At 39.1% G+C, this 24,474-nt stretch overlaps 2 protein-coding genes across 6 annotated transcripts in view; both read right to left on the bottom strand.

Moving 5' to 3' along the window:
• plcb4b (phospholipase C, beta 4b) overlaps positions 1-16,741 on the bottom strand; it is a 66,530-nt gene extending 49,789 nt beyond the window's left edge. The window contains exons 1-3 of one of the 5 annotated variants that reach the window (XM_032584383.1): positions 15,498-16,741; positions 13,892-14,168; positions 8,555-8,600 (exon numbers count right to left, since the gene is read on the bottom strand). The gene's annotated coding sequence lies outside the window, so the exon portion shown is untranslated. Of the gene's footprint in view, positions 1-8,554; positions 8,601-13,548; positions 13,856-13,891; positions 14,243-15,497 lie in introns of those variants that run through there. The other 4 variants (XM_032584388.1, XM_032584382.1, XM_032584384.1 and 1 more) reach the window with 4 other exon arrangements.
• A 2,251-nt stretch (positions 16,742-18,992) lies between these two features.
• The window catches only part of plcb1l (phospholipase C beta 1-like), a 117,308-nt gene continuing 111,826 nt past the window's right edge, over positions 18,993-24,474 (bottom strand). Inside the window, exon 33 of the mRNA XM_032584381.1 lies at positions 18,993-20,610. Coding sequence (XP_032440272.1) covers positions 20,386-20,610 — 225 coding nt within the window. The 3' untranslated portion in view covers positions 18,993-20,385. The remainder of the gene's footprint in view (positions 20,611-24,474) is intronic.

The raw sequence follows: 24,474 nt of genomic DNA on the forward strand, positions 1-24,474 counted from the left end.
TTAAACGCGAAAATGTGGGAGGCTGCTGGTGGTTTACCATAGCGCCCCTACTATCGGGTAATCAGTAAATCCTAGTTTACAGCATTCATTTTATGCAGGCAACAGTAAGGAACCCTTCAACATACTATAAACATGTACAACTAAGTATTCAAAACTGAGTGTTGTATTAATTAAATCACCAATCACTTGAAAGCTGCAGCTTACAATGGTCACATAGGTTAAAGCCTGACAAGAAACATTCTCTTATGATGTTGAGCTCACAAATTTTCCAGGAATCTAGCTATATCTCACAGAGTTGAATGAAAAGTAAGCTGCGAGACCAAAGAACGTGGGAGAAATTGAGGCAGAGTCAAGAGCGAGGTATCCTAAGCGACGCAGACAACAATGCATGAAGAACGAAGAGAAGTCGAAAAATGACAGAGACGCACAGACACCAAAACATTTCACATACACTTTGACTTTTCAATTTTATCCTTTCTGTGTGATGCTGTCAGGAGCCAGCTCCCCTGAGGGCTAAAGAGAGACAGGCAGCCAGAGAGAGTAAAAATGCAGGCAGAGAGAAAAGGTGAGAGGGAGATTTTTTTCTGCTTAGTGAGTCATAGAGAGAGAGCTCAAGAGAGAATATTGCTTCCTTCGCCTTGGAGAATGATGGACGACTGTCCTTAACGAGGACAAAATTAGGTCGGGGTCTCTTAGGACATGCACATCTCTCACACACAGGGAGAGCACTTCTCCCTTTCCACCATTATTCTGGCTAATTAGAGGATTACATTAGCAGGAACCAATAACAGGAAGCCATTCAACCCCAGCTAATACTTGTAGCCATTAGAAGGTATAATTTGTGCTGATATGACATGAACACTGTGGAGATGTAGCCTCTGAACAGAGCTGCAGACATGCACTACTTAAATGTTACTTAAACCCTTTGCAGACCTTGATTCTCGAACACAGGATGCCCCCAGTAATTTAATTTTGGACGAGTGTGCTATATATATACTGTATATTCCAATTATGACTCTTTGCATACATGACATGATGGCCGTACAGCAACAACATTTCTGTTATATTTATGATCTGGATTTATTTTCCCTGCATCTGTCATCATTGCACTTATAGTTTTGCGCAAAAAATAGCTTATTTAAAAAGGTTTTAAATCCATTAAACAAGACTATTGCTTAAAGACTTGAGCTTTATACAGAGGCAGGAGTTTTAGTGAGACACTTGAATAACATTTGCTGTTTGTCATTTCAGCTGCTGAACGTCAGTGCTCTGCTGTTGTGCAGTAACCTTTTCATGCTTTGTGCAGAACGAAATCAGATTGCAGATGCAATTATTTTTCACTCACTATTCAATCCCAATAACATGCGGCTTGTTACTCCAGACTTTACACCTTGGTATAAATCGAGAAACAAGTTGCTTGTTGAATATTTCCTATGGCATAACAGAATTGTGATTTCACCACCCTAAAAATCCACCAGCAATATAAGATAAATGTTTTTTTTCCAACTTTACTAGATAGTCATAAAACGGAAATAGGTCTGCAGGTTGATTCCACGTCTTTTTATCCAAATCAAGTCTGACGGCTTTTTATTGCTTTGGATTGGTGCAAACAACTGGCATAGCTTGTCTTATATGGTAATAACTACTCCATTTGTAATATAAATATACATTTACGTTCAAAACAAAAATGATAAAACAAGATTTTAACCTGATAATGTCTTATAGATTTAAAACTAACAGTAAGGTTAATAGCAAAATGTTCAGAGTGTAATAATTACACCACAATAAGTGAGGCGCAGAGAAGAAGAGACAACACATTTTGATTGTAATAATCCTTTAACAGCTTTTAGTCTGTGTGACAGGCTAATCATCAAGAGCAATAAAACTTGCGAGTCTGAGGTCTTTGTTTATACGACTTAAGTGTCTGATTCACGAGTCACTTCCTGTAGTCACTATTTATTTATTTGTTTTAGGTGCAGAGATTAGTGCTTGTAGACAACTGTATTTTTGTGAATTCAGAGAAGAATGTAGATCCATAAAAAAAATTATATTTGACTTTTCAACTGTTTGGTCACCAGACAGGGACAATCAATTGAACAGCATCGACCAATTTCTCAGTGCATATATATAACATTTAGAATAATTATCCCCACGAAAAGGGTAAAAAGCACAGAAACATAAATTGCGGTTTGAGCTGTAAAGGAGTAAGTTGGGATCAGTCCTTACACTCCTAAGTTCTGAGTGTAAACAGAGTTGGTGACGTACTATATCTGTATATCTAATTTCATATGACATTATAATGTCACTGTAGGAATAATGTCCTACAGCATCTGGCAAAGTAAGATTTAAAGCACTCCTCTTATGATATACTTAGACTGTGACACTTTTCTAAACTTCGTCTTACTCCCACAGTTTGTTATGATAGCCATCTAATGGATGTTAATGAGAAGCCAAGAAGACTGTTGATCGGTATGTGAGAACAAGTTTTGCGAACTGTGGAAGGAGTCCTATTGCAAATATCAGAAGGTGGTTGGAAACATGTGTGTGCCTGGTTTTTCTGCATGTTTATTCTCTCTAAGCGTTTGTTTGTTTCTCTGTGTGCAATTTTTACTTTATGAAGTGTAAACGTTAAAGAACGCCTGACAAAAACAACATTAAAACTCACTTTGTCTTTCAAGAAATAAAACAAATAAGACCATAAATAAAATCTAGTGTAAATGCTCAAGGACATTCAGCACGGCAATTTCTGCAGGAACTCCCCTCGGGGTTATTAGATCTTGCATTGAGAAAACGTACAATGCCTCGTACTCATCACTTTAACTTAGCCGAGCAAAACTGTATGGCATAATTATTGTCTTGTACAGAAGTTGGCTCATTACAAGTGCTGCTCTGACAGACATGCACAGATTCATGTTGCTTTCTTTTTAGCAGATGCTACATGCAAACACTCATTTCTGCAATCAAAACTGAATCTGGGGCTCAACTTCCCCCAACCAACACCCATCCAGCCTTAAAAATGCCAAAACATAATCAATACAATTTCACAAAGACACACGCCATCTCTCTCTGCCTTCCCAAACAGATGGGAACAATGCTGCAGAAAGAGGAAGAAGCAACATTCCTGCTGTTTATCTAGTCATCTGATCTGGCCAGCGAGTCATGTGTCAGAGCAGAGTTAGAGGCTTGGCAGGACGCTTTGGGCCAACTCTGGCCAACGTATTCTGTTATGTTTTCAGCAGCCAAGCTTATTTTTTAATAACACCCTTTGTTGTAATCTGAATTGGGTGCTCACATTCATAAATTTGTCAAAAATATCTCCCTTAAATTTAGACAATGTACAAAATCGCTGTAAATGTGCTGACTTCAATGATCCGGTGTTTTGTAAAACTGCTATTTATACGTCTTGCTGTGCATTAATAGCTATCCCACAGAGGATGGTACAAAGTCAAGTATCGCATTCTGGAGCGAAGGTCAACAGTTTAATTGGAAGTGCAAATTATGTTCACAAGTAATCCCAAAGTGGATTGAGCCACGGGTAAAGTGAATGTGCAAATTGCAAGAGTGTGTGCATTTAGCAAAAGGCAAGGGAAGAGTTCCGATGTATTTTTAGACCTGCACGTGTAGCCAAGCTCCGACTTTTATTACCACAGCGTTGTTTTTAGTCCTCAAAGCCTTTTTCAGTCACACCAGGGTACTTCAGCGGTATGCTTGTGATTCAGCTAAACTAGCACTGCCAAATTTTTTTTTCGTAAGGAAAGAGTAAACGTTGATTTGATGACTATGGCTCCCATCTGTTGGCTTAACAGTGAGCATTCCCCCCCCTCTTTCTGTCCATGCTGCTTTCATTCGTCATCTCTCTCTCTGTCTGTCTCTCTCTTCCCTTGTTATTCCCAATCTGCTGCAGGCTGATAGTCTGCAAAGAGTACCCTGTCATTGTATTCCCCTCACAGCCGCACTTACCCTTGCAGAGCAGACACAAGCTCTCATCATTGATCTTTCTCTGTGTCTCTGAGAGGCAAAAAGTGATGCTGCATATCTTATAATCGTCAACATCCGAACGAGTCAGGGTTGGAGCTGGATTCGATGCAGAGGCTGCTAAGTGGAGCCGAATGGAGTGGGTTATCGGTGCAAAGAGCAGGGGGCGAAACTGAGCCTTCTAGCTGTGTCACGGGCCAGTGGAACTACACATCCACGATGGCACAGTGTTCGTATCTTAGATACTTGTCAGTTCGAGTTCACAAGCCAAATGACCCCGTTAGCTATGCCTGATATTTCTTGGCATGGATAAAACTAAGCCTACATTTAGGCATTGTTAAATAATTTCTCCTCATCGTCGAGACTGTAATAATTCAATATTCTTGACATAATACTTTTATGAATGTATAATACTAACCATTCAATTCAATAGTGTCACAATAAAAGCTGTTCAGCAAGACGTGTTCTTGATTCTGTCTGCTTGCACCTCTAAGTGAGACTCACAAACACATTTTCTGTCAATGTCAAGGTCTGGGAATTTATCTGCGGGTGGGACAGAGTTCCAGGGTGTTGGATCTATGCAAATATTTGCAGTGCAAGATTAGGTGTGTTGACTCTGTGGCAGGTCCAGCCAACACTGATGCAACACTGCAGCTGCTGCAGATAGCACTGGCATCTCAACTGTTCAGAACGTCCCCAAGTTATCTGTTTTTATATGAAGGACTGACCTTCATTAGTGTTTTTCTCCCCTATTTCTTGAAAGTATGCATATGCCAATAGGGCTTTTCTCTTTTTCTATGGTTTTTATCACCCTAGAGAATACAAGATGTTCAGGAGTTGTTGTTTTTTTCAATAGAGAACTAGTTTTGGTTCAAACAGAAAAGGAAGAAATTAGATGGTTCTTTCTATTTCTACATAAAAGTGTGCTTGCCAAACTTTATCTGATTTTTATTAAAGTCAAAAATTTGCATTAAAGTAGATAGTGGTGGTTGATTTGTTTATATATTGAAAATTTAGGGAGTTCTCAGCATCCATGCATTGAAGGGAAGATTCCTTAACAATCCAAAATGTTTGCTTTAATGCTTTTCCCAACAAAAAGTCCGTCATTCCATTGATTTTGACAAATGATATTTGAATAATTATGCTGCACAAAAATGTGATGCTCCACTCAGACGTTTCTCTTCAAGAGTGCTGCATTGCAGAAGGATTGAGTTGGTTGTTAGTGTGTTACAATAATAAATAGAGCTGGTTAAAGAAGCCAACAAGACTAGCAATCGCTCTTTACATTGACTCTAAAAATGCACCAGTCAGGCTTTTAACAGCCAATACCGACCAACTACACTTTTATTTCTTTTCCTAATGTATGAAAAAAAAAGAAATATGAAGAGGAAACAGAAGGAACAACCAACCAACCAACCAAAAATAAAAGCAGGTAAAGATAAGATTTGCATAGTTTGCAACAGAACAACATACCGCTTGTTTGCTGGAGATGGATGTGTTGATGTTTTTCATAAAATCGGTATTGAACCTAGTTAAATTTTCATAGCGACCTGTATCGTGTTAACTTCACCTCCGTTAAGTGATAATAAATTCTAAAAACAACAAAAATAAATTCATACACAAAAGGTCCTCCAAATGTCTAGTTGACTTTGTTTGGATCTGTTAACGCTGAAACACTAGAGCAACCAATAGGTTTTCAATTTTTAATAAGGGATAATCAATTATAAATTTGTTACCACTTGAAACACGAAATGCAAAAAGGGAAAACATTCACAACACGTCTTTTATGTATTTTTCATATTATGTAAAATCACATCTTTTGAGCTTTGTTTCAAGTTATAATGTTATTTTCTCATTAAAGGCATGCCCAACGTGTTGCTTTAATTCTTTCATGCATGTTTGAGAAATCCTAGAATCTCCCATGGCAACCGTTCAGGCGTGCCTCAGTGTTTGCTCCCACAAAGCATTGCCTATTTTCACAAAGCTCATCCTTGGAGTTGCAATCTCCAGCTGAGCTTCCTCCTCACTGAGTGCCGGAAAGAGCAGGAGCTTCTTAAAGAGATAGAGGCCCAATTTCAAGCTGTCAAATTTTAAAGTCAAATTTCTTTTAAGTTATGTTTGATTTATGCAGTATTTTGTATAACTGAAGGTAAAATTGGTATTTGATTGTTCTGTAGAATGACACTATGCGTCTGCAAAACACATAATACCTCTCGTTTCACAAAAAAAACTGTATTGCCTAATTAAATGGGCTTTTCAGAACACAATAGATTTGAATTGAATTTGGAGTGATTTGTTTTCAGTATAACTGGATATAAATTGAACCACTTTGTCTTGTAAAGTGCCCTGCAATTAAATTAGTTATAATTTTGTGCTATATAAGAGCAAATCGAATTGAAAATTATTAACTAAACGGTGTTTTTGAAGCAAACCGACATGAAAACAATCCCATTCCATTTAAAGAAAAAAAAAGAAAGATAAAAACATAAAACGCATCTAATGTCAAGTTAGTATTAGGGCTACTATTGATTTTTTCTAAAGTTTAATAGACAAACATCTAACCCATTAGACAATAAGAAGATCCAAGGTACTTTCTCAAACGATTAGTTCTAACAGAGAGCTCATGCAGCTGATTGAAGCTGCTACTGAAGAGGCTGTTCCTTCTCTGAAATGTTCTCTGGGTTCTGCTTGTAGCTGTTTGGCTAACAAGAGGCTATATCAGCCCATGTTTCAAACAAACCTCATAGTACTTTACCAGGATTTTATCTGTTAGACCAACACAAGGTAGCACAAAACTGTTAACGAGGGGGAAATGGGACAATTCTTCACAAAAACATGAACAGTTCAGTGTGTTTATTTAGCCCCCCTTACTCTGATGATGTTACTAAATAAAAGCTAGTGCAATCAATCTATAATCACAAAATAAATAATCAACTTGTGCAATTTACATAGTGACACTCTGTAAAGGCCTAAGGTTTCTCCTACAAAATTAAAGGAGCAAACATCATGAAGAGGAAGGAATACAACAAACAGGTCAGAGATTAAGTTGTGGGGATGTTTTAAGCAGGTTTAAGGTACAAATAAATATTATTCCAAATACGAAAGACATTATGGAGCACTGGCTAGTTCAGCATCTGTATGCAGCCCTACCAAGATATAAATGTCTACCAAGCTAATGGGCCAAGTGAGGACATATTTAGTCAGAGAAACAGCCAACATGCCTTCGGTAACTCTGGGGGAGCTGCAGGACCAATTGATCGGTGCATTCCTAAAATCAACAGAGAAACATGGGGCAGCAATATGCTACAGGGATGCTATTCTTTGGATAGTTTACTTGATCAGAACATCAATAGAAGTAACCCTGGGAGAAAATCTTTTTGAGGCAGAAAGCACTTACATAAATGCTCAAAAACCTTGTAAGCGTTTGCACAATTTTCCCAAATGATTTACTACTTTGGCATTATTTAAGTACAACATGCCTCAAACATGTTTTAAATATTTATCAACTCAAGTAATTTACCCTTTCTACGTAAGAAGTATGTCACAATATGAAACTCTTCTGTTTGCAAAGATGTCTAAGTTATAAGATTATACCTTCAGCAAAAACACTTCCAATCAGAATGTCTAAGATGATCTGTTCAATACACAAGCAAAAAAAAGTAAATGAAAATGGTATACATTATAATTGTATTCATTTTATTTATTCACCTACCCTCAGGACAGAGTTTCACCTCCATAAATGCCTATAGCAATGCACCGTGTGCTCAGGGAGAAAATATTGGCCTAATTTATCAAAAGGCCAATATATTGACCCACCTCCAGAGAAGATACTTTTTTTAATATATGAATATAAGATTTTTTTTTTAAATAACCAAACACTGATGCAATATTTCCCTCATTCATCGCCTCATTGTAGTAAAAAGGCCACTTTCCACGAACCCAGCACGATCTGCTTAAAATAAATAAACACTCGAAGCATGTAACAATTAATCAGAAATAGCATTCATGCTACACACCATTAATGTAGATTACATCATTAATTCCAAACGCATTACAGAGCGCAATCACATCTCAACTTCAGCACACTGAGCTTGGCACGTGGGAGTTTACAGAGGCATACAGCAGCAACAGCTCTCATGCAACCTACTTATCAGTGCGTAATGTCTGGCAGTGGATCAGCAAATGCTGCACATCACCCTCACATGAATGAGACAGAGAAAAATGAGCTTTGTTGCTTTCATCATTCAGTACAAATGTAATAAACAGTGAGTTGTCTCCAGCATGTTTAATGTTGAAGAGCAAAAAGCACAATAATTAGTTAATGGGGCCTCTGGAAAAGAGTGAGTAAGATCAGATGGAAAGTAGATCATTTTAGCCATAGAGGCAGGATGAAGATCTATGTTACATCTGTATTATGCATATGTTTTAATCAGATGATGACTGATGCAGACTGGGTTCTATGGTAAGCCATAATAGAAGAAATTAATGTTGCAGAAGTGGAAAGGAGCCCGTTAGTCAATTGTTACCAGATGGCTTGAAGCCCTAACCAGGGCTGAGGGGAAATGAAACAAGTTCTCACCAGTTCAGCATTAATATCCTTCAGCGGGAGAGGTTCATGTCTCAGCCTGCAAGAAACAAAAAAAAAAGGGACACACTGTAAGATTCGGAGGGAGTTTCACAAATCGCATTAAGCTAAATCTGGTCAAGCTTACGACCGCACTATGCAATGATAGATAGATGATGCATCCTGGTATTATCTCTTGCCAAAGAAAACACAAAGGGCAGACCTGACAGACTCAAAGTCTGTAATTCAACGTGTTTTTAACTCCAGCACTGAGTATGTCAGTCGGCGTGCCAGGCTGCTCGTCTGCCGGTCTTTTCCTCCAGCCGGCTGTCGGAGCTTGTACAGTCCCAGATCCTTTGGCAAGGTGTTAACACATCCATAAGAACGACTGGCAAATTTTTCAAGCTTCTGCTGAGGAGAAACTACGCTGATGATGCGCTATGCTGGATTTGTGCCAGTGTGCAGCATGCCAAGATTTTCACACTTATTGTGGACTGGAACCAATGTTTATACTGATACATGGGCATACTTTTACAACATGATGAAAACAGAATCACAATTTACAGCTCTTACTGTAAAAGAAATGTCATATTTCCTGGCAAAGACCCAGTTTTCAAGCATAATCCATACATTTCCAATAGGTTATTCTGGACCCATAGACTTGGCCCGCGCTGTCTGATATTAAATCAGATTTGATGTGTTTGGGATCACAGTCATCTTTGGAACACCCAAGTTGGTCCATGTTTCAACCATCTAGCCGATTTAAATATATGCTAAAAAAAAAAACACAAACAAAAAAAAAAACTTCCACTTTTTTAAAGCAGAAAATACTGGCAGCAGAAGAAATCATAGCATGATGCCACCATGTCAGCAGTAATCTTAGGTGCAAAAACCACATAGCTTGATTCCTCCACACAGTTTCTGCGATTGCTGCCAAACATCTTTTGTCTTATGTGGCGTATCCATGTTCGTAGCTACAAATTGTATCTATTAATGTCTTGAAAATTCACGCTTTAACGTCCTGGCTGATTTGGTAGTTTTCTTTGTAGCTCACAGACTTTCAACGGGGTTGAAGTTAAACCGTATGGAAGATCATTCCCCAAGATTCAGTTTAGCTGTCTGAGCCCATAAAAAAAGCCTGCTTCTATGCGTTTTTATAATCTTTTGAACTTCTTGGTTTTAAGTTTCAACCATAAGGGTGGAAAGGAACGATGATTAAGAAGTTCAAGCACAACCTCTGAGGCTCAAATATGAAAATTCAAGTGTAAATTTCTGACATATCCTTTCACTCATTGTGGCATTTAGCAAACAGAAATAAGTTTGGTGATGACCTAAAACAAGAGCAGTTTGGCTTCCTTTATCTTCAGATAGTGAGAAAAAAAAATATGAATTTTTATTCGGTGTATGTATTCTTTTGTTTTCAACAATATCTGAGATTTCATATTATAAATTTCACTCGGATGGTTAACCAAAACACCAACCAAACACTCAACTTTTGCATCATCTTTAAAGCCATATCTAATATGCCATTCATGTGTATGGCAAGATTCTGACCATAACTATAATTTAGTTAAAATGTATTTTATTTATTATTAGTTTATTTCTACATATATACTTAGATGCATACTTAGACATTCACAAAATGCAAATTGGGAAGGCTAGATAAAACTGCATAGGATAAATATTGAAATTAACCAATAGGAGTTGTCAAAGGTGAGCCTGTTTTGACTGAGCGCTCCAACTCATAAAAGAAGGAGTGCAATATAAAAACAAGGAGAGGAAATGAGCAATAGAGCATCTCCTGTAAAGTAAACTGCCATGAAGTGGAATTCAATTTAAGTGCCATTAGTAGAAAAACGTCCTGGCGAGCAAATCAATAAAATGTTGGCAAGCTCACCATACAGTAACCACAGAAAAACATTATTTCTCATCTTTTACAGAGCCTTGTAGCCTTAAAGCCATGTTATGGGACAAACTCTAAAATATCTTTAAATATTTCTCAGCTGTCTTTTCATCAGTAAACCCTGCCTCTAAGTTGTACTGTTTAGCATGTAGGCGACTCAAACAACAACTATTGTTAATATGATTGGCTCAGTGGAGACGGAAACAACCAAACTGCAATAATTGTTCAATCTGTACTGCTGTAAATTTGGTTAGATTGCTTCACCGCCTACTTTGTTGCACTCCAATTTGATACATCTCTACCCTGATGTGCTGGAGTTATTACTTTCTCTTTACTGTACAGATGCAAGATGCATATCTGTAATCACATCAGTCAGATGGAAATTGACAAAAAAAAACAAAAAAAAAAACACAACATTTCAACTAACCAAAAGCTGTTCGCTTCCAGACCGTGTTGCAAGCAGAAAAAATTGAAATAACCAAATCTAGAGAAGGTCTAAAGTGAGCAAGACTTTCAGCAGATAACAGGAAGGCCGAATGGAGTAAAGCAAAGTTGAGGTTTCATCCTTTTGAGTTGTAATCCTCAGTCTTTGCAGCCAGTTGGAAATCTCAGAATTAAAGTAAAAATCAACATTCTCCAAGGGAGAAATAAAGTTAGCTGTCCTAATAATTCTACTTGCTAATATAAGATGCTAAAGGCCAGTTTAAAGGGTCAACGTTGTTACCATTTTAGCATTGTTTCACAACGTTCAGATCCTGTTTTCCTCTGACTGCTCCCTCTCTCTTTCTCTCTCTCACACACACACACACACACAGACTGTGATGTCAACTCTGCTTATGATATAAATAATTAATCAGCGCCCACATCAAGTGAAGCAAAGTAGTATATTCAAATCCAAAACACATGGAACATGATGTTCAGTAAATCCAAAACACTCTCAAAGGCATTATATACGTTAAGGAGAAAAAAACCCAATTATAATTCTATCTGCTCTGAACAATAAAAGAATATAATAAAAACACATGAATGCCCTCAGCTAGCTTTTAAGCTCCTTAGTCCACCTCTATTCATCAAAATGCCTCCCAGTCTGGCTTTAAGCCACAGGTAAGGGATTGGTATTGTGTGTGAGAGCGTAATGTTTGCCTCTGTAATCACCGGCGAAACGTTCATGTGGCAAAGTCAATATCTCTGAGAACAATTTGTTTTCCTTCAGATAATCATGCCAGACTTCCACAGGTAGAGGAGGACGCACACGCTTTTGGAGGCTGGCAAGTGGGAGACCGTTTTCAATTTTACAAATAATGGCTACTGACACGCTCTGCGCCACTTGATTAAAAGCCTGTTGCCGAAAACGACATTTACGACGCTCTGTAGTGCACCTGTGAGCTGCAGTTTACGAGCGGGGAATCGGGTCCCTCTGCAAATATGGCTTATGGCTCGTAATACATAGGTGGACACAGCAAATTGGACACAACATGTGGAGAAGTCCTTTAGGTGTCCTCTGCAATCGTTCATCAGTTAATTTTAGGAGCTGCCAAGCCGGGTCAAAATGACGCAGTGTGCTCTATTTGCAGAGCAAATAGACAAATGGAGTTACCCGCTACGCATTTCTGGACAAATAGGACTGTACCTTCAGCATGGGTGTGATGGAGCTTGTATGGAGAGAAGAACTCCGTTTTCTCATTAACTGAAAATTAAAACAGTGGTGGTTCTGGCATCAATAAATAAATTAATCTTCCCTGAACTAAAAATGCTCCAAATAATAATATGAAACCAACTGAAGACAAATCCTAATCATTTAATTAATGCAGAGAGAGTAACGATAAAAGTTAGGGGCATGTGGTCTGACGTATACATGGAAAGAATCAGACCTACAGCTGAACCAGAAAAGAGAAAATGGAATCTGCAGCACATTTTTCTCTTGTGTGTTTGTATACAAAAAAATAAGAATCAGGTGGACAGACCTTAAAAAAGTCGGTATAGGCCAAGGCCAAGAAAAAATTATTTCTAGTCATCTCTATTGTGTGTGTATAATTAAAGTGAGTAAGGTCATCTTGTTCCGTCATCCTCCCTCAAGATGATAGAGGATGTGGCGGACAATAGTTTTAGTTTTTTTCGGCTATATGGAGCATAGAACGCAGCGCTGCCTCTACACCACCTGTTCCTGTGTACTGACTGTAAGATAGCAAAAGCAGAAAAAAGAAGGCTCCTACATTTTTCTCACTTACAAAAAAAAAAGCATTAATTTGGACATATTTACCTTTGCAAAATCCATGTAAAGTCATGACCTGAAAACTAAAGGAGTGACACTAATCAGTTTTAATATGGTAAGTGTTTTGAAATGACATCTGGCTAAAAGCTCCACGTAACTGCAGTGATTAATGTTGTAGTACTTGTAGAGATTTAGGAATACGTGTTTTTCTGTTTCAAATGAAAACAGATGCATTTTTGTTTAAAGTTTACATGTGAATGAGTATTTCACGGATTTCCACATAAGCCAATTGCTGCATCCCAAAGATCTGACATTAGAACATGTTATCAGGCGACTGACGTGAAAATAAGCTGAAAATACAGCACAGATTCACAACAACCTTTAAACCCTTGAGGAAAACCGGAACATGTGTAACCCTGTTAACTTGTTGTTAATCAACCTTATAATTTCACACCAATAGCTTGCTGATTAAACTCAACCTGAAAATAGCCACGGACATGAGTTTAAACTAAAAGGAACCTCTTCCTTGCAGCAGCAGCAGCAGCATGCAGCCTGGGATGGATGCACAGCAGCTGCACAGTCCTGACTCATTAAGCAGTCTTAGGGCAATTTCTGCAGGTCATATCATTATTTAATCATATTTCTAACGGCTCGACTGACAGTAAACACTAAGAGGGAGTAAAGTATGAGCTTTATATGTGTGTACATGTAAGAAGTAACCCGGGCTCTGTGTGTCCATTAGTTGTCCCTGCCTGAGTGCGCTGTGCTTGTCGTCCCTCTGCTCTGTCCCGCTACAGCTAGCATCTCTGGCTAGCCTCCCAGGCGCTGGAAACATCAATAAACCCCTGCATTTCATTCCCATTTCAAACCGCAGCGGCTCTCTGTCGCATTTACCTGGAGAAGGGACCAAATTCCGCTGAGCATAACCAGAGCAAACTCGACATGTCCCAGCTAAATGTCCATTTTAATGCGTCTGGCTAGCTATGCTATGCGATGCTACGGTCTCCAGCGGTGTGTGTGACAGAGTTGGACAGACAGAGGATGAGCGGCGTCTGAATGAGGAGAGCAGGGTTTGGAGGGAGCCTCGCTCAGCCAGTGGGATGGAGTTCAAATGAAGGATACATCATTCGCCTCGTATTGAAATTCAACAGCTTAGCGAAGCAGACGACAACCATAACTCTGAGTGTTACAAGAACAGCCTCGAAATGCATTCCGGAAAGCCTCATTTGTTCCTTACGTGATTTCGGCGGTGGACGCTGGCTTTTAATCCGTCGGCGGACAGAGATGTTGCGTGGCAGAGTCCTGCTGGGGATTTCTCTCTCTCCCTCCCTGTGCCTGTCTGCCAGTGTGTCCTCCAGCTGCTGCGCTGTCCCGTCTCTCCAGAACTGCCGGAGCGTCCCGGTGCTCTTGCAGCACTCGCCCTCCAGTGGAGAACACTTTGATTAGGGGAGCCTCTTCTGACAGGCAGCGCGCTGCACCCACAGCCGACACCGAAAGACTGAATGAGTGCGTCTCTGTTTGACAGAAGAGTGAGTCATCCAGCAGAACCACATCCAGCTCCTCCCACTGTTTCTAATCCAACAGCTGACTACTGTAGCCTCCATGCGCTGATAAAAGACAAACAGTGCCTCCCTCTCCTCCCATCGTAAAGTCAGTAACACGCTCCTTTGTGAAGCCACTAGTGTGGCTGAATGCATATAAATCTACAAACTGTTCTTTTCAGCATATAACCTAATTACTTTATTCCAAAATTAGATGGAGGGGGGTGACATCTTCACTCCCCTCTACACAGAAACACCCCAAACTCATTCAGGGAAAACTGAAGGTGTTTCTAGCTCCTTTATGTTCCCAGCCATAAAGGATGTATGATAGTGTCATGTTTTGCTATCAGTGCTACTGGTGGAGTCATGAAATAGGACTATATCCAATTGTTTAACATCACCCTGACGGTTCAGTGCGTTATTTCACTGCAACTTGCTGATAGAGATTTATCCAAATCCTATATTTTGGATGAATATTTGGAATATTGATTGTGCATGCAAATATTCTTCTTCCATCTTTATTGTTTTCATTTATTATCTGCGGACCATCTCGCCCAATGCCCCCCCCCCCCCGTGTCAACGTGAGAACATGTTTACCTGTAGAGGAGGTATAAATGAGAAGCAATTCTGAGGCAAAGTTTTCGGAATTTGAATTTTCTCTCATTTGCAGATTAGAGAAAATTCAGAAGAAATTCAAACTTGTGGTTCCACAGTCTTACTCTCAGAAAATTAAACCCAGTTGTATGTTGCTGTCAGGCTACCCTAAAAAAGAGAGCTGATCAAATAATCCACAAGATTAATAACGTTCAGGGACAAGATGACTGTATGTAAACTTCTGACCCAATCTGTCACTACTGTAACACAGAATCTCTGTCTAAATGTAAATCTCCAAGTTGTGAATCTCACTGCTGTTTTCTTTTAGAGCTTCACAAACCACTTGCTTAAATACTAAACTTGAAAGGTATTAACTAATTTGTTACTGTTTAAAATCTAAAGGAAATTGACCAAAAGAAATGTATGTTAAGCTGTAAATATACTAATGAAGTCTGTATATTAAATAATATTGTTCCATGTTATTTAATAGTCCTGTATTGTCAGAAATAATGTGAGTATTATGGTTTGAGTTTTATCCAACTCAGATTAGGGATTTTGCGTTGGCATTCTTGGCTTTAAGATTAAGGCTAGATTAAATTCACATGTGGGTGGTTTGGGCAAAGATTGCATTTAGGGACCAGAGACTGGCCCACTCACATTTCTGTGTCTCCCTCTGTGCGGAAGCGTGTGCGTGTTTGCTTAATGTACCTGCCCAGTAGCACTCTGCAGTCCTCTCCTCTTCTGCTGCCCTGGTGTTGCCTCATTAAAGCTCGGTTACAGGACACCTCCTCCTCCTCATCCCCGCAACAGATGGACAGACACGGGGCGATAATATTCCACGGAGTTCCGTGGAGGGGCGTCACTGTTTATATAACTCGGTGAATCTTATTAAAAAGCCGCTCTCCTTCCGTTTCTGAACTCGAGGTTAATTAGCTCACTTCCTAGTTGCCGGCGTGCACAGAGGTCTCTGACTGGACACAGCGGTTGCCACGGGCGACTGGGCTCGCCCTTATCTCCTGTTGCCTGTTGGGATTCGAGTGAGGAGCTGCGACTGAGAAGGAGATAGTGTTTATGAAGTCTGAGAAACGGCAGCAGCATGCAGTGACAGACACAGCTGAGGACTCGCCCTGCTCACGAGCAGGAAGGACATGAGCTGCAGGTGCAGACTCACCTACTGGGAGACTTCTCCCACCTAAAGAAGAAGATGACGTGTTTCACTCTACCCTGGTATTCGTGTAAAGATAGCAGATTTGCATAAATAAGTGTTTAAGAAGGTCCCCCAAAAAAGAAATGTACTGCTTCTCAGTTTTTCACAGCTCTGGCACTTAGTCCTCCTCTGGTTATATGAAAGACATTGTTACCTTGGAGTTATTAGAAAAGTAGGTTGTGAAGACTGTCCCCTGCTCCTCACTGACCTTGAATGTGACACATAGGTATCATAGACATGGAAACACTACACACAGAGTCTATTTGCCTCAGACTGGGTACTGCCAAGCTCTCCATAACTGGGTTGCTTACTGCTTCATGAATGCCCTGCTTTCTTTAAATGTGGCCCAACTATTTCATCATTTCCAACACATACTTCAATGTGTTGGAGACATGTTCCAAAGAGAAATACCTCATCTTCGCCGTGCTGCAAAGACTGAGGGAGTACATTTTATGCCCAACGATATTTTAAAGGGAAAGTTTTGGATTTTTGAGTGTTATAAGGTTGTAAGCAGTAGTATCTTTCCTGCGGTAGATGCCGGCATCTTTGTTTTGTATAAACACACATTAGTTTTACATCATAGTGAACAATGGAAATGCTGTTTTAGAACATTTATAACTTTACCAGGGTTGCATTGGATATATACACAGAATTTGTTGGTCATTTACACAGGAAAAGTAGTTATGAAATCATGCAAAACCAATTATCATCCTGAGTGAAATTTGGCTCCTGATCAGAGAATAAAACAATAAAACAATTTCCAGTCAAATATATAACATACGTATTTGGTTAAAAAACTATCTTCTTTTTTTTTTGCATTTTACACCACTTTACTTTTAGTTACTCTGAACAGTAAACACATTATGTTCTGGGTACTTGTTTCAGACAGGAAAATAATTGCTGGTGCAATATCTCCAGCCTCCATTTCCTGTGTCAATAAACGTTGATGTCTGCGTAAATAAAAAGCCAATCCAAAAGCGATGATTGTTTCAAAGTTGAGATTCTCTTAAACTGTTCTATTTTAGGTGTTGGAGTTGTTTTAGGATGGTACAACTCTGCACCATCTAATCTGGATTTATCCTAAATAAAGATGCCAAGAGAGTTATCTACTGCAGATAAGATTAACTGCTTCTAATTTTTTTTTTTAACAGAACCTCACTTCAAAAACGCCGATCTGTCCCTTTAAAGCACACAAACTGGAAACTCTGGAACTGTTTCTCATTTGAAATCAGGATGTAAATTTATGTATGCAAGTGAAGCACAAATTGCATACATAAAACATAAAAAGGAAATCACAATACGGAATTGACAAACTCAAAAAGACACAGCTCCATTCCAGCAAAGTACGATAAAAGCCACATTTATTTTAATTACAAGCAACTTCCCTTTACACTATATATTTTTTTTTTCTCAATTCCATGTTTATCCTGAAAGTCATATACATTTACATTTTCTGAGTGCATACATTTAAGTTAATAAGGGCCCTGTCAAATAAAGTGGTTCAAGGCATAAAAGAAAAATGTCTCTCCTTTCTTTAGAGACACTGGTCAAATACTGCTCATCACAAGCATCATCAGTAGTGGTACTTTACTAAAAAGTGCACACGGTCTATTCAACACAGCTTCATATGGTATATTAAAATGTCAATTTAAATAGTGATGCATGTCATACATTCGACATCAAACATGACAACCCCATTCAAAGGCACAGGACTCTCACACCAATCAACTTTTAAAAACTGAATTAAATGTTCGATATTTCCCCACTATCAGTTCATTTTATTTTCAGCTGGGAAAAAAAAAAAAATCATTTAATATCACATGACACACTTGAGAGCTGAATGGCACTGGGCAGATGGGAAGTCAAAAGATACTTCCCCATGTGTACTGAATGTGCACACTTTACATGTGAAATAGAAGGAAGCTGAGCCTTACAGAACAGGTTCAGGAGGTTTTTTTTTAAGTGAGGTTCTGGCAAATATTTGTGATCTATTCTTATTTTAACTGCACTTGGTAATTCTTTTTTACTTCATTTCCATCTTCATTAGTATAGGTCCATATTACAAGCTCTCAAAGGCTGAAGCTAATGTCTGACTCAACAGGAGCAAAAAGCAAAACAAAAAAAAACCTGTAGATTTTGTACCATCTTAAAATAACTCCAATCTCAAAACTGTGTCTTTTTCCTCAAAGATTACAATAAGTTGATACGAAAAAAAATGATCTGGAAAAAATTGTTTTCAAGTCGTTATGAAGTGATCAACTGGTGGGCATGAACTTAAGCATGGTTGATACAGGATGTCTCGTGGCAGATGGCTCCAAATTTAGTAGAAGCTGACAAATATTTCCAAGACAAATGGAAATAGGAGGTAGTGCGACACCAGTGATCTTCCTGTGTGAAACACATCAAGAATAGGATGCGTAATGTGTTTCAGATCAGAGTAGCCACCAAACAGAAAAGGTTGTGTAAAAATCACAAATTTGTTTTTTACTAAAGCCACAAAAATATATTTTCCAGTTTCTCTGACTAGAAACAACTGAAATATTCAGTTCTTGATCTGTGTTTCACACAGGATGATTACCGGCGCACAGTAACCTAACTCTACCTGTTTGCCATGCGATTAGTCGCTGGCGGCTGTCTACAAACTCTTCTATTGCAAACCTTATGACAGTTTAGAGGTTCAGAAAATAGCAATTGCACTTGCTATTTTCTATTTTATTGCACTTGCAATTGCTACAAGTTGTTGAGATTAGAGTTATCTTAAGACCGTAAAAGTCTGCTTTTTTGCAAGTCACTCTCTAAAGTGCTTCAGACACTTCAGTCATTTCATGGAATTTGGTGGAAATCAGGGAGAGTCATGCTCATGTGATCCGCATGGTTTTGCTTGGAGTTCCCAGGCCAGTAATGTAGCACCTTTACATAATTAGCTAAATGTTCTGATGCTATTGGATTTAAAAACTGTCACACATTATCGCCAAGTTACTATGTTGTTTGCTGCATTGAATTTAAAATGGCCAAATTTAATTTGTTATTGGCAGGCATTACGTTACTGACCGTTATTACATTATCGATTGCTACATTGTGTGTTGGAACAAAATGAAGCCATTTCCCTGCTGTTTCCTTATTCCCAGATAAAACCCCTCAAACTGGGTGAAGATTAAGAATGGAGGCAAAGGGAGGGGGGTTGGCATGTCCTCTGTAGTCTGAGGCATCCGCTCTGAGTTTTGAGTAAATACAGCCACAGCACCAAATTATAGGAAGACCACTTGCTTAGGCTAAAACTGGATCTTCTTGTGATAATTTTTTCTTGGTTTAACAACTTTAACTGAATGGGGGAAATGTAAAGAAAACAATAAGCAATGTGTTGAAACTGCAGCCATTGGATCTTAGACACAGTCCCATTTCCACAGTGTTAATAAAACCACAGCTATTTTGCAAGTTCAATCAAAACGTACCAGAAAAAAAGTTGATTTACATAAATGAACATCTGTGCTACACCATTATTGTAACATTTACAGTTGTTCAAATGCATGCACACACTGTACAACATCCTATCCCTTCTCATCCTGGTGCGACAGAGTTGGCAGTAAACGATGTAAAACTTATCAAAAACTGGCCAAAACATAAAAAGAACAAGAAATGACTGCATCGTATTAAGCAGAAGTTTACATCACACAAATAATAGCTAAAATGCTGAGTAAAAAACAACAACAACATAAAAAAACATAAATCTTAGCAGCAACACAAAGGCTTAGTTCTGTGAGAACAAAACAGCATACCAGAATGCCACCAGTGCTTCTGGGTTAAAGTAGAGTTATGTAGTTTTAAAGAGTTATGTAGTTCTATACAGGGAGGCGTTAGTGCAAACATGAAAGGATGAAATTCAACCTTCTAAAGATAGAAACTTTAAAGGCTACGTAAAGTTTTTTTTTTTTTTTTTTTTTGTTTTACAGTGCAAGTTGACTCAACTGAAAATCCACCATAAGACAAAGCAGAGCTTGGCACACCAAACCTCTCTGACTGTCACAGCATCATGATAACATAAATGACAACAAAAAGGGAACTACTCTGTCTGTGCAATAGTTCAAGTAAGTTATTTCCTGCAAATAATTAGTGTCCAGTAACACGTCCTGTGGCCGTACCGAAAGAGAGAACAACATACAGGGTTAACATACAAATACACAAAAAGAGATATTTACATGAAACAGTTTTCTAGACAGGACTTCACGGTAAGCTGAGAGGACCTCTCTACTCACCCATTCAGGCTTAGTTTTGATCTAATCCTCCCATTGGTTACAAGTTGGACCAAAGCTGGGGCAGTCTCATCCTAAGTCTGTGGTCATAACGTCAACGACCAAACAATGTCCCGGTATGAAGCAAGACGTCAGATCCCTAAAGGGCGGTGTCGAAAGCGTGTTCTGACGAGCCTTCCTCCATGTCGTCCTCAGACTGTGACGCCTTGTGGTTGAGCCGCTCCGTTGTTGAGGAGGAAATGAGGTTTCCAGGGAGGCTGTCGTCGCAAAGCTTGGTCTTACTGCTGTCCTGAACAAACTCCTGGATCTCCACAGGCAGTCTGCGAAACTTGTCCTGGTACTCCTGGTCCAGATCACTCTGCAGCTGCAGAAGAAGAAAATGCACATCAGGTAAGAATTTGTACAGGGACATAAAAATTTATTTTGTCAGAGGACAGCATATCTGTGGCTTTACTGTTTGATGAGACAATCAAACCCCTTTTCATCTGCCTGAAGTTATTGCCAACATCACAGCTACAGAACTTTGCTAAAGTATTCATACTCCTTAATCTTTTCCTAATGCGATCACAGACTTTTAGGGATTCTGTAGGGATTTTATCCAAACAGAGCAGCACAGCACAGTGGTTAAACGTACGTTCAACTCATGACTGGAAGTCGTAAGCCACCATCCTTCTCGAAAAGACAATCTAATGATGCTGACCTGTGTTACCGATGCACCAATCTGCTACACACTCCTTCCTCTCTCTAAGTAATAGAAAGAAGATGTTTTCTCCGAGGCATAGACGCCCCAAATGATTACAGATGACAGGATTGTATTCATTTCATTGTGAGCCAATAATTGCCGTAATGCTGATTTCTGTTTAACTACCCAGCAAGCTCCCAGGGGAGAGCAGTAATTAAAAGAAAAAAAAAAGAAGCTTCTAACATGAATGGTGTCAGCATCTCCCAGTTCACACCAGCATTCTGAGGAATCAAAAATACCTGTATGTCCTCAGAGGAGTTTTACTGAACCCTTGGACTAAGCTCTGCCTGTAAACAGAGTTTAGTTCCTGCATGAAAGAAAAACCTGCTTCAAAAACAATCTCAAAGATTCAGACATAAACACAAAACTCTGACAGAGAAACAATTATCACATATAATCACAAAATGCTTAGTGAAATGCTTTTTCACATTTTAAGATTCCCTGTCAGAAGACAAACCTGAGTCTATACCACAAGTTCTCAATCCTGGTGCCCAGGATCCATAAATCTGCATGTTTCAGGTGCTTCCCTGCCGCCACACACCCGAATTAAATAAATGAATGATCAACAGGTATCAGTACCATGATATTTTTTCTTAACTTTTTCTAAAAATAAGTGAAGGACTGCCAACAACAAAAAAAAAATCCTTTTTATTCAATATACTGGTGTGCAGGTGGCGTAAAGTTCACCCCAACACACCAAATTAGATTTAATAGGAATTTTTGATTCATTTCCTTTAATGACTCTGTGCTAAAGCAAGATGGGTATTTTAAAAGTCAAATAATGACAGCAGAAACTGGCTCTCTGCTCTGAACTGTCTCACAAGCCACCTGACCTCATCGCCCCTCGCCGCAGGTGATGGGCTCACGTACTTTTGCAGCCATGTGCAAAGCTGCAAGGGTGACAGCCAGTTTTTCCAATTCTGAGGCCAATGTTCTTTTGTTCTGGGTTTAGATCAAGTGTAAAATTGGGGTCCTGTCTGATATTATGGGTGATGCTCCCCATCCATATTAGCTTAAATATATGGCTTGTAATTCTCCCATAAGAGCTGATTGGACGTCAAAACAGGATACTTGATTTATTGGTCTGCCTGCTTTTATACTTTCACTTTTAGTCTTTAGTCATGGATTGTGACACACAGAATAAGATCCCAGATACAAGCGGGTTCGCTATATTCTACAGCGAGGCTCACCCTTACAGATCACAGGAAAAGCTTCATGATCTGAGGAGCTTCTCTTGATACTTAGAGGTTTTATGGCATGCCCCATTAGGAGTTATGTACAGTCAAACAAGAACATTCACTAAAGGTCAAGGGAGAATAGTGTGAGGATGTTTCTCTGGTTTTTGAGCACCTTAGTTTGAGTACAAATGACTTTCCCTCAGCACACCAGGAACATATTGTATTATGACATTTTGGACAGGGATTGCTTCTTATTGTCCCAACATAACTGGGCAGAAGTGCATAAGCATGGATGAATGAGTTTGATGTGGGCTTGACCTCGAAAACTGCCAGGCAGGCCTTCTCGTCCAACACTAGTGTCTGGCCTCACAAATGCTCTTCTGGAAAAATGGTGCGAAATTTCTTTGAACTCAATCTACTTTAAACATTGTGGAAAAACACATCTTTAAGCACTGCAGCGGGGCAAAAATGTAGCAGGAAGGTTGGGCCCATATCATCTTAAACCTTGTGAACTAATAATGGGTAAAAGGTCACTCCAGTTCATGTGAGTGAAGGCAGACAGAAAAGAACTTTTGGCAATATGCAGTATTTCCATAATTTTAATTGGAAGATCAAATGGTGCAACAAAGCATAAATACTGCTGTGCACTGCCTGTTGAAAATTCTATTAAAATCAAATGGTAATTAGTAGTTATGGCTAAATTTCCCATTTTGCTGGCAGAGAGTCAAATTTTAGTGAAATTTCCTCACCTTCCATAAAAAAGGGATGCAAAAGTGAACAACATTCCTTAAAGCTCTACTGGGCATTTTCACATTATTCCCTCTGTTTGATACACTAATTTGTCTGAGAAAAAAAGAAAAACCCTGATGCATCATTAATACAACATTTTTAAGCATAGGCAGTAAAATGTAATCAGGCAGATGGTTCAAACATCTACAATACGTGATGCAGATTGGCTTTGAATCGAGGCAGCTCTTGACTGGTGTCTCCCTGATATTTTGGAGTGCCTGCTCAAACTCCCACCAAACACCGCAAGGTCACCTTCTCCATTTCCTCCTCCTTCCACACTTCTTTAACTCTCTCTTTCTGTCTTTGTCACTCTCTCTGTGGGTCTCACGGACCGGACATACATCATGTCAAAACCAGATGGGCTAATCGCGCATTGCAGAGACACACGGCTTCCCCGCTCTGCAATGTGTGTGACCTACTTGAGCATTTGACAGCGTGCACGCACACAACCTGGAGTCTTTTACCTTTTTTCTGATGAGGCACAAACAGCTTCTGATTAAAAGCTGTCACCTTCCTCCCAACTGATTCCACCCTGCCTTATTAGAAGGTGACAGAAAGGAGAGGCTGGAGAAGTCTGGGAAAATCTCTTAAAAAGCCAGTGCTCGTCTTTTGCGTGTAATCAACAACTTGGGAGGAGGGGGGGGGGGGGACTGAGCGTCTTCTGTTGGAGTTCGGGTGCTGAGTGATGAAGACAGCACTTTTCTTTTTCCAAAGCAACAGCTTGAGTTAAAAATAGTCTCACTGAATGACACGGAGACGGCTGGAGCAGGAAACAAGCAACAAGAGCAGCAATATTTAGAGTGTTCTCATGATATGCCTAAGCTTTCTAACTGACGTCTTCTCAGTTTGGTGCTAGTATAGCCAAGGAAAAAGACAAAGTGAAACATATGAAACATAATCTTTGATATTTTTTTGAAAGATTTGGCTTTTTTTTTAAAACTGGAAACAATTTACAACATCAGAAATTGTTGTTTTAAGTAACAACAATTACTTAAAATATTGAAAATATACAAAACATGGTGGCTATCAAAAGCTTTCATACTACTTAACTTTGTCCACCACCTTTTTCATTTTAATAATTTTTTTGTGAGTCACCAACACCAAAAATTGGCAGGGAGAAAGCCCTAAGAAATCCCATTTTCAGTTTGCCAGAAGCCACTCATGTGGAACATATGGAAGAAATAAGACGATTTTAAACACAGCAAACAGAGCAGGAGTCATAACAGCAGTTGTTTCCATTTAAAGCACGCTGAATTGTTTATCATCAGAATTTAAAAGGCTGAAAGTGCTTTCAACCAACAACAGCTTAATCATCAGCTTACACTGGTTAAAATGTTTGTTTCTTTAATGTGTTGTTCATCTTCTGCTGTTTTTTTTTATCTATTTTATGGGTTAGTAGTTCTAAAGGTTTCACTGTGGAAAGGTCCAATCAGGAACAAGAGCTCCAAAAATATAGGCCAATGTAGAGAAAAATAAATGAAATAAGGAGACGTTGGTGGCAGAAAACTGATGCCACCAA

This window comes from Xiphophorus hellerii, chromosome 15 (genome assembly GCF_003331165.1).
Source record: "Xiphophorus hellerii strain 12219 chromosome 15, Xiphophorus_hellerii-4.1, whole genome shotgun sequence".
Lineage (NCBI taxonomy): Eukaryota > Metazoa > Chordata > Actinopteri > Cyprinodontiformes > Poeciliidae > Xiphophorus > Xiphophorus hellerii.